Source organism: Rhipicephalus sanguineus, chromosome 2 (genome assembly GCF_013339695.2).
Source record: "Rhipicephalus sanguineus isolate Rsan-2018 chromosome 2, BIME_Rsan_1.4, whole genome shotgun sequence".
NCBI lineage: Eukaryota > Metazoa > Arthropoda > Arachnida > Ixodida > Ixodidae > Rhipicephalus > Rhipicephalus sanguineus.
In genome coordinates this window covers 15681382-15699537 of record NC_051177.1, presented here as the reverse complement: position 1 = coordinate 15699537, position 18156 = coordinate 15681382, and the positions used below count along the sequence as shown (strand labels likewise).

Here is an 18156-nt window from a genome sequence, read left to right as displayed (position 1 = left end):
CCTGCGTCTGTGTCATAGATGGCTTGTCCCGGCGTCGTTACTCTCTCGATACACGAGCCAAGCCAAGTAATCGAAAACGTAACTGTGCATATGCACGGCCGCACCAAGTAGTAGCGCGCGTCATTTCTGAGACGAAGTGTAGGTAGCAAAACTATGTCGCTCCAAAATCTTAGCGACCTGGAAACTGCGTGCACGGTGCATGAGCACGCTGAAAAGTAGCTCAAGACGCGTTGACGAGCATGGGATCATTACGTCACGCGAACGCAGCGCCACTTTAGTGCATACTACTAACGCAGGCCTATATGTACATTATTATGGAGTAATACATACAAAGAAACGAACAATATTTCAATACTAACAAAAACATCGTCGACCGCATACAGCAATCAACGGTCACGTGGCCGTCTTCATCGGATCATTCATGTTTTTGCCGCCAGAGGCACCACAGGTCATTTTTCGCGACTTTCAATGAAGAAACAAAAATATAAATCCAACTCTCACGAAAAAAACAGGGTTGGTTTGAGTCAGTGCAACGGAAAATCTTTACATCGGTGGAGTCAACTCATTTCATATTCTGGGCAGTTGTCAGTCCCTTTAAAAAATGATTAATCAATGTGAGGCAAATATTATGTAATCAACTTAATATTTGCCTTTAGTGTCCCTTTAGGCGGGGTTCGCGGCAGGTACCGAACATATTCATGAGAGCCTGGGCACACACCAAAGTGCCTGGTAAGTGCACTGGGAGGCATTACATCTATTTCAGACATGGCTGTAGCGATTGTGACCGCTTGAGCAGCTTAGTTGGGTCATATTGTGCAGGTTAGTTGGGTCATGACAAATATGCTCATTTTTGTTTATAATATGCGGTATATGCTATTTGAATTCGATTTGAAATTATTCGACGAAATCACTATTCGCTTCGAATTCACTTTGAACCTAAAATTTACGGTTCGCACATGCCTACCGTAAACGAATGGACTCTAGAAAGTGCTGGTTCAAGCTTAAGTGATGATAGACATGGCAGAGGTGAGGGCTTCAATTAATGCCGTTTTAGATCTGTAGTTTGGGCAGAAAGGGCTTCAATTACACTCAAACCTCAATATAACGAACATGGATATAACGAATTGTCGGTTATAACTAAGTAAATGAAGAATAGCCTTGTAATAGATACAGTGGTAAGCATAAACGTTTATAACGAATTTTCGGATATAACGAAGTTATTTTCGTGGCAGATGTCACTTTGTTAAATGAGATTTAATGTAATGCCGTTTTAGATCTTTAGTTTGGGCAGAAAGTCAGAAAAAATTGGACGCCAAAGAGTCTCAGTGTCCAAAATTTTAGATGTTCTTATACACTGACATCTATATGGGGCAGATTAGGAACTCCGGGGTCTAAGGGAGCGCACCCTTGTCTGCCACATCAGTTGAAGGAGGAGAAGTTGAGGTAATACAGTCTTTTCCTTTCATATGTAAAGTGTGTCGACACCACGTTGGTTGCACCAAATCATGTAAATGAATGCAATTCGCCCTCTGCATTGCCTCATTCTTGATATGACAACTAGGGAACACCACCCCTCCAGCGCTTCACGAACCTAGTGAGAAGAAAAGCTTTCATATTACTATCTCATACAAATATGCTTAGGGATCCTCTGCAACTTTTTTTCGGTAATTTTGCTTCAAAATATTCAAAAAATATTTACTTCGCACTCATACTTTAATATCCGGATTTACGAGAAGCAGCCGACCGGAACTATGAGTTGCCAGCAGCAGCCATCAGCACTGCCAAGTTATGCGAAAAGGAAACCACACAACATTGAAGCAAGGTGACATAATGCACTGGAGCACCTCGAACGGTACTGCCCTCTCCTCCGGAATGAAGTGAGTTGAGAGCGAATGCGTCAGATAAATGTAGCGATCGCTATGTCTCCGGTCCTACTTTAGCTTTTCAAAAAATTCTTTCAGCTTTATATTCCTGGGGAGGGTCCTACTCATTTCAAGATGTTTTTCACACCAAGCGCGAGGGGCGATCCATGACCCCTTTAAACCAGCGTTTTAAGTTACGCGAGATCGGATCCAAAAGAGTTAGCTGGCAGCGTTACTTCATATAACATTACATCTTGTTGCTGTCGCATTTATTGCTTCGCCCTTGCGGTGAAACAGATTTTTTTTTCTGTAATTTCACTTTAAAGTATTGGAAAAATATTCCAGAAATATTTGAAAAATGTTCGATTAGCACTTAAACTTTAATATTCGAATTCGCTTCGCACCCAAAATTTTGCTATTCGTACAGCTCTACTTTTAAAGCATTTACTACATTTTCAGTGCGAATTTCACTGCGAAAGTTGGCTTCACGGCAATACGCGTTTTTTCCCCCCATGGTTTGCAGTTGGGACTGCGGGTTATAAGCAGGGGCAGGTTATATGCAAGAAAATATGGTATCAATATAAATAGTGCCTCCACATCTTTATACAGTAAGAGCTCGTTAATTCGGATTTCTTGGGACCGGAAAAAATGTCCGAATTAACCAAATGTCCGAATTATCGAATGGTCGAAATAAACACAATAAATGCACGAGTTTTTTCAACATACCTTTTAACAAAGTAATCGTGGATGCTTGTCTGTTTTCGAGCAGATATTTGCGCGGACACAAATTTTCTGAGCCTTTCAAGGTGCTCAGCAGCTCGCATGATGTCTGCAGTGTCCACAAAAGTTTCACCCGTGATCCACGCTTTTCGGTTGGCACGGTAATCCACGGGAAGATTGTTGATACTCTTAAAGCAGCGTGGCTTTCGAACCTTTCCGATAACGAGAAGCGGCAAGCGCTCTGTTCCCGTCACGTTGGCGGCTAAAAGTACGGTTACTCGTTCCTTGCTTCTTTTGCCGCCGATACAAGGATCCCCTTTCAACACTCTTCATCACTTCTTGTCAGGAGAGCCCATTATTAACGCGATAGTGTTAAAGAGCTCTTATCGCAGAAATTCCGCCGTTGGCGTTGGTGTCGGCACCGTTGGTTGTGAGCGAAAAATCATCATCTTGACCGTGACCGAAAAACCGAAAAAGCTGCAAATAAAGTAAATAATAAAAATGTTGGGTCCGAGTGAGAATCGAACCCAGGCCGTCTGCGTGGCAAGCAGGTGTTCTACCACACAGCCACGCCTCTGCTTGGAGCTGCACTGAAAGTAACTTTCATGCTTCCCAAAAATATGCGTCCTGTATACAGGTGTCACAGTATGAGATTTAATATCGCAGTAATATTTGTGGTACAACCGTACATTGCCATCGGGCGTCACACCATGTCAATATCCTGACTTGGTAGTTTAAGACAGCCACACATTACAAAAGGCACACACATTACTGCGCGCATTCCCTTAAGGCCACGTGTTGGGTGCATCGCAACTCCGAAAAAGTTTCTGGTTTAAAGCATGCTACCTATTACGTACGGCACACACCTTAGTGCGCGCATTCTGTTAAATACTCGTAGTGTTCAAAGTGCGCACTAGGGGCAGGTTATCGCTATCGCGTTCAACTCTTAGAGGCAAAGCTTAAGCGGTCCCCAATTTTCAGAGCACGCAAGATTTCTACTTTGGTGGTGAAGTCCTTGGCTTCGTACTTGGGCTGCTTCGCCGGCGTTGCCATCGGCGGAGAGTGCAGTCACACGAGAAGTCAGCACAAAAGCACCAGCAACGATCAAGCTAAAGGAGCCGTACTGAAACGTTCCTCGATAAATCGGCGATCAACGATGCACCCCACCAACGGGAACAAAGCAACAAAACCCACACACGAAAAAAAGGCGTTCAGCCAGTCTCAAGCCAAGCCAAGTCGATAATTGATGTCCATGGTGATGCTGCGTTTGAGTTTCACTTTTGTTCCGAATTGTTCTTTTTTCGTTTTTGAGCCTCGCCAACAGCCCGAAAGTCGCCGAATTATACGATTTGCGGTCAAATCTGTCCGAAATAACGAGCGCCCAGTCTCATAGAGTGATGCGTATATTTACAGGGACCAGATGACGTGTCCGAATTAACCGATTTTCTTAATTAACGAGAGTCGAATTAACGAGCTTTTACTGTATGCAGCTTTGCATGCTTGGTGGGCGCTGGAAGCATCTTGTTGCCCTAAGGTCGGACTTGTTCTTCAATATTGTACTCAGTGTGCTGTATGCAGTGGCGGCTTTCTTTTCATCACCAGGTTTGCAGAAAGTAGCAGATTGCTCCGTTTTAAGGCAGCCAAGGGAGTAGAGAATTATGGGAGAAGTGAAAAGCAACTGGGCTAATGGTCGCAACGAGGAGTAGTCGCAAGAGAAAGCATATGGTGGCAAGTGGTAGTTTCTGCAAGCTCCGCATGGCAGTGATGGCACCTTCTTGATCACACAGCTTGATCTCCCAAATGCATGCGGAAAAGCCCCGTCTTGCGAGACAAAATCAACTTCTTGTGAGGGAAAGCCCACTTCTTGGAGTGTTTCACACTGCACGATGTATGAAGTGTTCCAGCTATTTTTGTTTCCATGTCGCCATAGATTTTCCTATGCGTTGATGTTAAATCATTGTCATGTTAAAAAAAAATTTACAGCAGCTTCACTGCCCTAACGTCACAAAAACTGGTTAAACAGTGGTGCTGGTGACATCATATTGCTAGTATTTCATTGCTTGACTTTGCTCTATAGTAGTAGCTTTGCCACCATCAGCCCACACGAAAGCGCGGCCTTCCTATCCAGTCATGGAACAATTCTTGCAACACATGCAACGTACAGCTGCTCTGTATTGTGAATGAGGCTTGCTTGTCCATGAACTTTCGCTCACAGTGTCGCCGCTGTCGACACTGTCTTAAAGGCAACAACGCAGGGAGAACAGGGTTTTCAAGTAAAGCTACTTGTGCCAAGCATTTTCCAATAGGGATCCCCACTACGTAACAAGAACAGCTCAACCAAAATAAAAAAAGAGAGAGAAAGAGATGAGCTCCAGTCAGTGCATGGCCAGAGAGAGTACACACCTTACGGTTTTTTCAACCTGCGCAGTTGGTGCTGTGAAGCTAGGCTCATTGCAGGGGGACTCACTGTCAACAAGACCACTGCAAATATTGAGAAAGAAGTATTATCAATCACACAGTAATACTGATAACCATAACAAACTATTTATTCCATATAGGAATGACATCTTAGTGCTGCTTATATTTATTTATTTGACAATACTGCTCACTCCAGCAAAGTGAATGCAGAGTAACAGATAATAAAGAAAAGAAAAGAAGTGTATAAAAGACAGAAAAAAAAACAGCAACTGTTTATCTGGTTCAAAAATTACCGTATTTACTCGAATGTAACGCGAGTTTTTTTTTCAAAATCTCTCTGAAGTAACTTGGGGGTCCGCGTTATAATCGAACGCGGACCCCCAAATTGGCGGAGCCGCCCCACTGGTTCCTTAAAATGGCCACGACAAACCTAGCGATCTTTCAACCTTGTGCTGGCAACATATGCACGCTGGCAACATCGAATCCAATCCAATCCAATCCTATTGTTCGCGACGTGTTTTGTGGGCGGTTCATTTCCTTTGTGCTTCCGTGACTTCGGCTCGAGCAAATGGCAGCGCGACGAGTTCAGTACGATGCCTGCTTTAAGAGAAGTGCAATACTGATGGCTGAGGAAATCGGGAACTCAGCCGCGGCTCGACGGCTAGATGTGGTGGAATCTACTATCCGTGGGTGGAGGCTCCAGCATGAAGTGCTCTTCAAGAGTGAGCCCGGCCGAAAAGGCTTCCGTGGACCTCGTTGTGGCCGTCACACAGAACTCGAAAAAAAAGTGGCGGAGTTTGTGATTGAGCAGCGAAATCGTCTATTGGGGTCAACGTTGAGCTGATTCAGTGGAAAGCCCGAGACGTAGCTCGAGAGATGGGGATCCCGAGGGAGAACTTTAAGGCTCCACGTGGATGGGCACAAAAGTTCATGCGAAGAAATGGATTTTCCCTCCGGCGAACAACGTCGATAAGGCAGAAGCTACCAGCAGATTGCGAAGCGAAGCTAGTGGAGTTTCAGTGCTATGTGCTCGACCTGCGCCGCTCATCGCAAATGCCGTTGGGGCACATTGGCAAAGCGGACCAGACTCCCATTTTCTTGGACATGCCTATGTCAAGGACTGTCAGCGAAACAGGTGGCCCCAAGTTCGCATAAGGACAACAGGCAACGAGAAGACGCGGCTAACCGTGATGCTAGCCTGCTTGGCGGATGGGCGCAAGTTGCCGCTATACATCATTTTCCGGCGCAAAACCATCCCGAAGGAGCTGTTCCTCAGGGATGTGATTGTCCCCTGCCAAGAAAAAGGTTGGATGGACACTCCGCTTATGCTTGACTGGGTCAAGACTGTGTGGTGCTGACGGCCAGGTGCGCTCCTCCATCCCGCCTCCATACTAGTTCTCGACTCATTTCGCGGTCACCTGATGCCCGAAGTGAAGAAGCTGATGCGGGAAACTCAGACGCAGCTCGCTGTTATTCCCGGAGGTATGACGTCCGTGCTGCAGCCATTAGACGTCTGCCTGAACAAACCATTTAAGGATAGAATGCGGCAGCTGTACGGAGAATGGATGCGAGAAGATCGGGCTTTGACACCTACGGGTAGGATAAAGCGGCCTAGAGCTGCGAAGATTGCAGAGGGGGTATCCGCCGCTTGGTACGGCCTGCCGCACGACATGATAGTTCGCGCATTTAAAAAGTGCTGTATATCGAACTATATGGATGGCACAGAGGATGACCTCATCTGGGAGGAAGAAAGTGACAAAGAGGGCTCGACCACCGGTGATGATGGCGATGAAAGCGACGAATGAACAAAACTCACTTTATACAGTCGACGTCTGATTTCCCGGACTCTCAAGGGACCGCGAAAACGTCCGGAAAATTGGGCAGTCCGGAAAAACGAATGCACGTGAAAACGCACATTTTTGGCAGGTATTTTTCACTGACGAAGAGGGTCACAGCCGGAGTACAAGATTCCTATAGCAATTCAGCCAATGCATTGTTTAGGTGGCTCTGAAAAGAGCCGTTTATAAAAAAAAAATACGACGTGGCCGGCACTACCTCATAGGTCAGCACTTGGGCGCAAAGAAGTCCCTTATTTTCTTTTGCACGGTCCGCTTGCCCGCGATTATGTCTGCCTCAATTTCAGTCAACGTCATGTTGCCGCTGTACACCAATGACAGTGTCATCAGTGCTCGCGTCAACTCCGTGTTCGTTGGCTGTGTAGGAGCTGGCTCTTCGTTCTCGGTGTCAGAGTCATCGGAATCCTCCGTAACTTGATGAATGATTTCGTCATCGGTCAACTCCGCACATAGCTCGACGTCTTTGTCAGCGTTGGCGAAGCCCTCAAGGGTTATCTCGGCTGAAATCAACACGCCGCCAGCGCGCAGATCGTCGAAGGCAACGTCCGCGGATGGCAGTTTGTCATCATGAGCCTACGAGGTGGCTTTGTGCGCTTCGAAGGCGCGGACGAAGACGAAGGAGCAGTCGGTGCCATTGCTGTAAACGGCGAATCCGCTCGACGAAAAGCGCAGCACGAAACAGCTAGGAACTCGGTGGATGCTGAAGGTCGGGAAACGGGATCACTGAAGGTAGCGCACAGCAGCAAACGATCAACCGCAGACACGACCGCAGAGCTAGCACAGCTGACAAAACAACACGTGAACGAACACAGTGAGGTTTGGCTTGGCTACTAGTACACTGTAGCTTGGCTAAGCTGCGGCTGGCAACGGATTGACACGTGCGGTTTCGAGGTTACGGCGTTGCTGCTGATGCGAGTATGGTGGGTTCAAGGATATGAAAATGAAAACAGCCAAAATGGCGGCGTCGGTGGTGACTTTGGGTCAGCGGTTAACAGTAAAAAGTCCGGGAAATCGGATGGCGAAGGCTATAAGCGTCCGGAATTTCGGACTTTTTAATACATTGACTCTACGGGGAACTTGACGGTGCCACAGATGAGTCCGGGAAATCAGGCATGTCCGGAATTTCGGGCGTCCGGGAAATCGGACGTCGACTGTATTTAGAAACTGGGATGTCTTTGCCACTACCATGTGCAGCAAGTAAAGGTACCGTTTTCCCCCCGCTTTACTTGCGTTACTTTCGTGTTCTTTTTTTTTTTCGGCACTGAAAAGCCACCCCTCGCATTACAATCGTGGTCGCGTTACATTCGAGTAAATACGGTAAGTATATAATGGAACCTGTAAAGAAGACAAAAACCATGAATGCCAGCCATTCAACTGGCAATCAATGTTTAAAATTTTTCCATATCTCCTGTTAAAGCAGCAAGTCCTTCCATTTTGTAAAAGCTTGAGGAAATGTTTGCATAATAGTTTACGGCTGAAGCAGAACAAGCAAAGATTACGTTGTTCTCTAGTAACACAATCTGTCAAACAATGGGCATAGATATGCTACTCCTTGAGTGCCCTGAAATAAACATACAATGTGGCCATGCAGTCTTACAGTCAACATCCAATTTTTTGGACTTCCTAGGGACCACGAAATCATCCGAAAAAACGAATTCATGCTTTTTTTATTCCGCTTAAGTGGTCAAATCGCCACAGCCATGTCCGAAATAGCTTCAATGCCTCCCAGTAAACTTATCAGGCATTTTGGCGCGCGCCCAGGCTCTCGCAAATACATTCGATACCTGCTGCGAACCCCGCTTAATAACTACGTGCCAACCACCACTTGCACATTTGCGTCTCGTGATGAGCGCCACTGATACCAGCCTCTCTCGCATGGAGCATTTGGAAACGATCTCGCCCTTTCCCTAGCTTTCGCTGTGCCACGCACAGACGAATCATACGCACCTTCCCGAACCCAGGCGCGAGCCGATATAGGTAATTGATGCAAGCGCAGCAAGCGCGCGGGGTCAGAGTCAGTGCAGAGTTAGTCGGCGATGAAGTTATGTCTTTCTAGTGATAGCATCGTTCGCTCGACCGCAGAAGACGTGTTGTTTGATGATCTAGTGCTGTGAGTTAAGTATCAAGAGATGACAGTGACAAGTTTTGAAGAGGGTCGCCAAAAAGACATGTGATGACCGACTGCGGAGGAGAACGAACGTCCGCGTGGAGTGAATCGTCATGCCGGTGAATATCAAAGGTGCGTCGCGCAGACCAGCGTAAAAAGACCCAGCTACGAGGTACAGCTCGTGGTGAACATCCGCTTTGTTTTGTTTACAAAGGTGACGTCTCAATCACTTCTTGTTCTTTCTGAAGTCAACCATTGCTGCATTTCTGTTTCTGTAAATAATATAGAACTTAGCTTGTAATAGCGCGGTACATGTACCGCGCTAGTACAAGCTGAGTTCATGGATGACCAACTCGCCCGAACTACAACACTTCTGAAATATAGAACGTTTGAGCGAAGTGCCCTGCACGGCGGTCGAACCGAACCAACGCATGCTCAGGCTGATAACTTTGGTCGTCTACCAGTGTCAACATGATCGAGTGCATCCAGCGAGCACCGATATGACAGAACGAAAGCATTAGAACAAGAAGCGACGTGTTAACCCGCACAATGACGAAGCGGCTCGTCTTTGCCAATGAACAGCGGCGATCCATTGCTTCCGTCGCTCTTGTTCAGGAGGCCTTGCGGTAAGTGAGTAAAACCGTGTTCCGGGCGCGTTTTTGTAGGTGTTTGAGCACTCCACTCCCCAGCAATTGTTATTCGACATCCCTTGAAGTTTCAGCCACCACACATACGACGAACGTTGCTTATTTCACTACGGAAACGTGAACAACGCGAAAACACACGTACAACGACGTAGGAAACCACGGCGGCCGTCTGCTTGCTTTCCCGAGAGCAATGATTGAGTTCGCCGCCTATGGCGCTTCCGTCGGCGCGCACTAGGCGTATATAAGAACGTCTGAAATTTCGGACAGTGAAACTCTTTGCCGTCCTATTTTTTGGACTTTCTGCCCAAATTTCAGGTTCGAAACAGCATCAAGCCCCCACTTCTGCCATGACTATCATCTCGTAGGTTCGAACCAGTGCTTTCGCGAGTCAATCGGTTTCCCGCTGTAGCAGTGTCTGAAAGTCAGCTTTGCCGCAATGCTTCAGTGTTATGGGGTGAAGCAGACCAAAAATCCAAAGGGGCTACTATCACGGCGCAGTGCAGCTATGTTTTACGGATAAGCACCGGAAATGCACGGAGGCGTGATGGCGGCAAACACGCCAGTACGACATAATCACTTACAACCCTTTATGATAAGCATCTTCAGCTAACTGCACGGTATTGCATGTGGCCTAGCGTAGCTGTAAGCATACTGTAGGCTTTTAATAGGCGCCAACCGAAATGCACCGCGCCGCTGTTCATGCTGCCTCTTTGGGCGAGACATGTAAGTGTGCCACATAGACGCATCGCTTTCATGAACGAAAGCAGCTTGCCATCGCTGCGCCCGTATGCAGTCAGGAACGGAGTGGGCATCACGAACACTTTCATGACAAATGCGTGCGTGCCGTACAGCAAGCGCACGAACGAAAGCAGCTCGCCATCGCCTCGCCCATATGCGGTCAGGAACGGAGTGGGCATCATGAACACTTTCATGACAAATGCGTGCGCACGGTACAGTAAGCGCCCTAGCAGTGACTGCGCCAGCTTAGTTGGCGATGTGCTGCACACAACCAGGAACAATCGACTTCACGTGGCATGAAATGCTGCATATCAGCCGAGATTTTCGTATAGTAGCGCATCGTTTACGTGAGCACACGCACTGGGGAAAGCCAGACGACTCGTCTACTCTTCCACCACAGCCTTTGTGCTCTGCGTCAGCGTTTCCAAATGCTGCATGCGAGAGAGCCGTAATTTATTCCGTGCTTTGCTGTTAGCGGCGGCGCTCATCATGAGACACAAACTTGCAATTGGCAGTTGGCACGCAGTTATGTGGGGTTCGTGGCAGGTACCGAATGTACAGTATAACCTCATTACAACAGACCTTCATAATGAAGAGGATTTTGGTCTATTGTAAAGGGAGTATGTAAAATTTAAGTACTATTACAACAGACTTTTATGTAAATGCTGAATGGGTCTGTTATAACCAGAGAGAATTATGAGTCACAAACGCGGTCAAAGAACGGATTTATTCTTAATGGGAGACGGGGACGCAGCTTTCTTGCCGCGGAAAATTTTAAGAAATTCGATTTTCTGAAAGTCACATTTTCAGTTTCTGTAGCCCTCTTTCTATTTGATTCCAAAACATTTTCAGTGAAAACTGCATCGAAGTGCTGTAAAAAGTTTGTTGCGCCTGCCGAGATGGCAAAAATTAATGCGGAAATCGCAAAAAAAAAGAATAGCACATTTTTTTTTAGTTACAGCTCCGCAACGGCGCAACCGGGTGCTGCCATTCTGGGCTCGTCGAAAAGAGCATTTCTCCGTATTCAAATTCCCCGCTTCAGCTAGATCCTCCATTCAGAAACAAGCATACAAAAAGCAAATGTTTGACGTTCGTTTCGAGGCCTCCGACTGGCTGTTTCTGCCATGTTGCTACAGCACGTACAGATGCTCGCTCCGGGAGAGTGTCATCTGCTGCTTGCGCATCGCGAGGTCACAGCTGTCGAAAATCGCACTACTTACTGAAGCGTTCGCACTCATTCGGTGTTCACAGGTTGACGATCATTTAGAATATATTTACGCTTTACTTTGGCAGCTTCAAGTGGAAGCTCAATCATCAGAATACAATATCGCGCCGCACTCATCACGAGCATCGCAGATACGCGTCTTGGACCGACTCGTTGGACCTGTGGTTAGAGGTTCTGCTCATCAGCACTTCAGACCTCGTGACGAAGACCATCCAGGGACAACGCTTTGTACTCGCGATCGAGCATGAAGTACTTTGAAACATCGGGCACCGCGGCCACGCACATCACAACTGAACTTTTGCTCGACGTCGTGGCTAGGCCTAACTACGCTCACGGCACCCACGTACGAGACAAATCAGAACTTTGCGAACAAGAACATCGTGCTAAGGGACATGCGAAAGCGAAGAAGCCGCAATGTGCTCCGTCGCAAGCAACGAATACAGTAGAACCCCGCTGTTACGTTCCTCACTGCTGCGTTTTCCCGGCTGTTACGTCGTTTTCCGCCGGTCCCGGCATAGCTCCCATAGGATACAATGTATTGGGAACCCCGCTGTTACGTCGTAACTGTTGGACCGTTCCCGTATGATACGTCGCGAAGTGCGCCCGCAGCCGACCGAGTGACTACCAAAGAGAGCGGCCATGGTGCATTTTCACGCAGCTTGGCCTCGTTTGACCGTAATATTAGCCGCATGAGAGGCGCAAGCAACAGAATCTTTCAATTGATGCAAACAAAAGCATGGCCTTCGAGATTCAAATTGCAAAAATGGCATCTATGACGTAACTGCTCGCGAAAGCAAGGCCTTCGAGATTGGCATTTACTATTGACAAAAGCATAGCCTCTGAGATTTGCATTGCACAAACATGGCGTGTATGACGTAATTGCTTGCGAAAGCAAGGCCTTCGAGATTGGCATTCACTTCTGCCATCGCGTTGGCGTAGACTCATCATCATCGTTATTTGTCGGAGAACGGGAGGAGTTCGAGCTGGTTGGAGCTCGCATGGTCGTGCGTGCGGTTCGCGGTTGGACTCGCCGCGCCGGTCGTGATTGCGTGTGCTTAGTTCTTTCATGCCTACAGCTGTTGGTGTTAAAAAAATCACATACGTTGATTACATTTCTGTGGATAAGGCCGTCCTAAGCTCCGCGTTTCTATCCATCGACTAGATCGCGGCTGAGCGCGCCAATTTTCGTGCTGCTCGTAAGAATTGAAATAAAATTCTGTACCACTAAATATTTTGCCGTTTTTCCTGTTTTTCGGCTCTTACGTTTCCCGTCTCTTACGTTTATTTCCTACGGTCCCTTCAAAAACGTATCAGCGGGGTTCTACTGTATCATCAACCACTGGCTCCTCGGAACTGCGGATGGGCATTTTACGCTTCGGCAGCTTACCACCCCCCTGGCTAAACTCACCATGCAGCGACCGTTCGAAGCAACGACGGCAGCGGCTACCTATTTCACGCATCGGCGCCCCAAAACGCAAAACCAAGCACGCTGCGCGCCGAATTTTTGTAGGCGCGACTGGGCATAACTGATCACTGACAGACCGGACGAATATCGGTAGCCTTTATTCTTAAATCGGTGTGTCGATATTCAACGTTTCCGTCCCGAAAGTAAGCCAGGTGTTGTTTGAAGTCGGAAGTTATTTGGAATGTCCGTGGCAGAAAAGCCCGCTGTAAAGGGGCGGCCAACTTGCAGGCCTCACATTTTAGTCAATTATATCCAAATGTCCATTGTACCAGAATCTGTTGTAAACGAAGCTCAATCAATGGAACGGATAGGGAGGTTGGCATAATGCCGCAAATTGGTCTATCGTATCCGAATGTCTGTTGTAAGCAGATCCGTTGTAACGAGGTTATACTGTATTCACAAAAGCCTGGGCGCACACCAAAATACCTGATAAGTGTACTGGGCTGATATTACATGCTGAAGGCTGTAATATCCTCGTGAAATGCTTGCCAAAGGTTCACTGGTACAGTCGAGCCCGACTATATCGAATCCGTTTACAGTAGAAGCTCGTTATAACGAAGCGGGATATAACGAACTAATGGATATAACGAAGCAATCGTAGTTCCCCTTGAAATTCCCATAGACGCCCATGTATTTAAAACCTCGTTTTAACGAAGGTACAATTTCCTCGCAATGGATATAACGAACCTAATGGATATAACGAACCAATGGATATAACGAACCGAGCATTTACTGATCATTTATTGAGCAATGGATATAACGAACCAATGGATATAACGAACCGAGCATTTACTGATCATTTTGGTACCCGGCAAGTCAATGTCTTATAGCGCGCGACGCTTTACGTCGCATGCGGTAATTCAAAACTCGCGCCACGCGCTCCCGAGGAGCCGCCTGCCAACATGCGCAAGGGTGCGCGTCTGCCCAACACGGTCTGCCTGCCTCCCCTTTCCACCGAAACTCGTGGACTCACCCGCGCACGTCACCCGGCCTCCCCTCTACCGCGGAACTCGTGGACCCGCCCGCTCTCCTGCTGCGCGCGTGGACCACGTGGACGACGACGCGGCTGACGCGGCGACCGCGGCACCGCGGGCCTTGTAGCTGCTTGTAGTTGCTTGTCGTTCGCTGCGTGTGCATGAGAACAGCGTCTTTCTCGGTTCCCGCCGCTAGACAGGAGATGGACGACGGCAACGGCAAACGAAAGCGCAAAACGATTACAATCGAGCAGAAGGCGGCTATGTTGAAAGCCGTTGAGTCCGGCGTCAAGAAGAAAAAAGTGGCCCAAGATTTTGGCGTAGCGTTGAGCAACAAAGAAGCAGTCACCGGTGCTGTTGCACGATCGCCAACTGCTTCCGGCATGCCTCGTTTGGCGTCAAAAGCGACGGTGACAGCGAAGATATCGGTGCTGCCGCCAATGAGGGCGCCGCGGGTGACCAAGACTTGGCGTCGTGGGACGCTCTCGTTGACGCCGGAGTTGTGCCCGACTGCGACACCTTCTGCACGTACGTCAGTGCCGATGCTGACGCGGTGACAACCGAAGAGCTCACAGAGGCTGAAATTGTGCGCGCGGTGACAGGGGTGGTGAATGACGACAGTGACGAATGTGTCGACGACAGCCCGGAGTTTGCGAACCCGATGTTCGGTGCTCACGATGACGGCGAGGACGGATTCGACATAGCGGCAGCGGCCGAAAAAGGCATCATCCGTCTGAGGAAGACACGGCAGAAGTCTATTAAGGACTTTTTTTCTGCTAAGTGAGCCGCCAGCTGGTGCGCCGAGTTTGGCGTGAATAAATTAGCAGTTCTTTGCTCTTCTTTCTTTTTTTCTTATTTTACTAGTTTTTCTCCGTGCGACGGCCGTTTTTCGTTTGTGTGGCGGGCTGCTGTGAGATTCGGTAGTGAGTACATCCTCTCTTGCGTGCTAATTGTCGGTAGAAATGGATATTGGCTATAACGAACTAATGGTTATAACGAAGCAATTACGACTCCCCCTTCAACTTCGTTATAACGAGGTTTTACTGTATACCAAATTATGCCGTATATCGAACAATTTCTAAGCACGGTAAATTTATATTGAGAATATATAGCAAAAGTGACTGTTACATCGAACGAAAATAGCAATGACAACCGATATATCAAACTCCATGTGCCTCAAAAGTGCCCCGGCAAGTTGGCTTTCCCTCGCAGTGGCGGGGAAAACTGCCAGCGCCACCCTAGAAAAAGTGGTTTAGACCCAGCTATGCACGGGGGAACACCCCCCTGCACAAAATGATCCTGGCCTGCTCGCAGTGCTTACAGCCAATCAGAGGCCGTCGTGCTTTCTCCGAGGCGTGGAGGTGGCACAAGCAGTACAAGTGAGCGCCATTTTTTTTTTCTTTATGCAATTGCTTTATGCTTGCATGCCTGCTGCTGCCTCTTTTTTTTCCTCGAGTCCTCATTCAGCGTGGTCCGTGCTGGCGGGGGTGTAGGAAAAGACGTCCCCGGAATATACGTCCCCGGAATAAACGTCCCCGGAAGAAACGTCCCCTCTGGCATTGCTCTCTAGGAAAAAAAGTCCCCCAAGTGAAAAATTAACCGAAAAACCAATCTTGTGCGAACTCACTTGACAAAACACTGCATTCTTTATTCGACACTTCTCAAAATTTTGGCCACATTTTGCTCGAAAACAAGTGAAATTAAAACCGAATCGTACGTCCGATAGCCGTCAGGAAATCTTCAACTTTCGTCTTCCCAGCGGTATAGTCCTCACATAGGTTATGAACGCGCTGCTGCATGGCCATGACCGCTGATTTGCTCCTCTTCTTTGGAAGTGCACCGACTCGAGACTGGGCCATGCTTCCCAGCCTTCTGTTCCTGGCCTCCGCATGATTGTTCCCCATGGCAACGCCACAGAGGTTCTTTTTTTCCATGAATCAAACGGAAACGAACAAACAGCATTTTATTACGTCTTTTGATGCATGGAAGGTTCCTTTTTTATTGCTGCCAGTCTGATTACTAGTGATTTATTGTAGGCAGACTCTCATACGTCATCGGGATCACTTCGAAAATGTCCCACTCGTGGCGCTCATCATGTGATACATTTAGCTTAATTTCTCGGTAAGTAGGGCACTGCTGTCGATAATATTGCCGTTTTAGAAGTTGTCATATACATTGAGCTTTCACTCTGACATAAATTGTTATTTGCCTTTAGTGTCCCTTTAATGACGGGTGGCTGAAGTTGATAGGTCATTATGGCGTCTGTATTATTTCAGTAAACTGCAATCTTCGCGCATATCCTTTGTTTTTTCCTTTGAGAAATGAAGAATTGGCGACTGGAAGGCGCAACGTTCGATGGTCCCGTCTGGGGACATTTTTTCCGACAACGCAAATGGGGACATTTTTTCCAGGGACATTTTTTCCGGGGACGTTTATTCAGGGGACGTAACTTCCGGGGACATTTTTTCCAGGGACGTTTTTTCCGGAACCCTGCTGGCGGTGTTGCCTGTTGGCGCTCTGTGAACTTTCTTGGCGCGCTGTCGTCATGGCTTTTGCAAAGAGGCAGAATTTGCCGTTCGCCACGAAACTCGAAATCATAAATCGAGTCGAGCGCGGTGAGAAGTCCGATGTCACGCCGCATACGGATCGACATTCGGCGAGTTCGTCAGTGCGTACGATGATGTCGCCATCATGGGCCAGCTACAAGATGAGGACTACGTTGCAGACGTCGTGCCGACCACGAGCCAAAGCGACCGCAATAAGGAAATTGACGATGGCCCATTGCCTAACATCCTCCGAAGTGATTAGTGCACTTGCATTGGTCCGGCGCTATTGTGTGAATATGAAAGACTGCTCCGACTCGTTGGACAACGTGGAGGCGTGCGTGCTGACACAGGCAGCGAAGTCGTTGAAACAGAAGAAAATCCAGGACTATTTTGTTCCAAAGTAGGGCATGCAAGTAAGCCACCACATTAATAAAGTACTTTTCTTATTGGTATGTGCCTTTGTGTCATCAAATCCTATAGCGGGCCTATCTCGAATAATGCCATATATCGAACTAATAAACGTTTTTCGGAGAGTTCGATATACCCGGGTTCAACAGTACATGCACTAGCGTGTCTGAATCAATCAGTGCAGAAGATGGGCAAGAAGTTTGGGGGAAAATGCAATTCCGCCTTAAAGGAGTACTGACACGATTTTGAAGTGCAGCAAAACGGACGTTTTTGGTTTCCTTGGCATGTAGTGTTAACGCTCTCCCCACACCGCATCCGGGAAACACGTATAAATATTTAAGTTTGATTTTAAAGTTTTCATCTCCCAGCATCTGCAAGGCAGCTTCACCGCATGGAGAGCCCTATGACGTTTCAAGTCAGCTCACTTGGTTTGCGAAATCTGGGTTCTGCATGCAGCCTAAATCACAGAAATTGCTGTCGGAGGCACTGGACGACAGTTCACTCATCATAAACCACGTTCGACTGACAGCAAAGGACAGCAGGTGCATATTTCGTGGGTTGCAGTCTGCCCGTGACGTCACGGGCAGACTTGACACGTCACTATGAAGCCGCCCTCTCGAAACCGAAACCGAAACTGCTGGTTGAAAGAAGCGGTATTAAAAATATATGCAATGCATCCCCAGGCACCACGACACACTTTTTAAGGCTCTGATATACTCCGGCGTAACGTCGACACGCGCGTGCGCGCGTCAATGCGACGTTACGTCAGCAAAAAAACAGCCCTCTATAGTCCGGCGTCGGCTGGCCACCGACGCGACGGCTGCTGGCGCGCTCGGGCGTCGCTCGGCTCCGAATAGATCCTGCTGCATTTCGCGCCGGACGCGTCGAACTCGCATGTACAGGAACCTGCTTCGCGGGCTGTTTCGTCGGTTCCCGACAGGTGGTGCGGGCGTACTTCGCTTTACTGCGCATGCGCTCCTCTAGATGCGATCGCATCGGCGCGTTGGAGCCGGCTCGACTGTAGCGGAGACCGATTTGCGCCTGGCGTAGCGTCGCCGGCTCGGCGTGACGAAACGCAGCGTCCTCACGGGCGCTCGCGTCGGACGTCGGAGTATAACAGAGCCTTTAGGGTTCTTGACACCCGTGCTTTCATTTAGAGCAACAACCCGAAAAATTTTGAAATTCATGTC

General features: G+C 48.1%; 1 protein-coding gene across 3 annotated transcripts in view; it reads right to left on the bottom strand.

The window, feature by feature from the left end:
* Nucleotides 1-18156, bottom strand: part of LOC119382451 (nuclear pore complex protein Nup98-Nup96) — a 217101-nt gene that overhangs the window by 113796 nt on the left and 85149 nt on the right. For all 3 annotated transcript variants that reach the window (XM_037650156.2, XM_037650158.2, XM_037650157.2), the window contains one exon: nucleotides 4986-5063. In XM_037650156.2, coding sequence (XP_037506084.1) covers nucleotides 4986-5063 — 78 coding nt within the window. The remainder of the gene's footprint in view (nucleotides 1-4985; nucleotides 5064-18156) is intronic.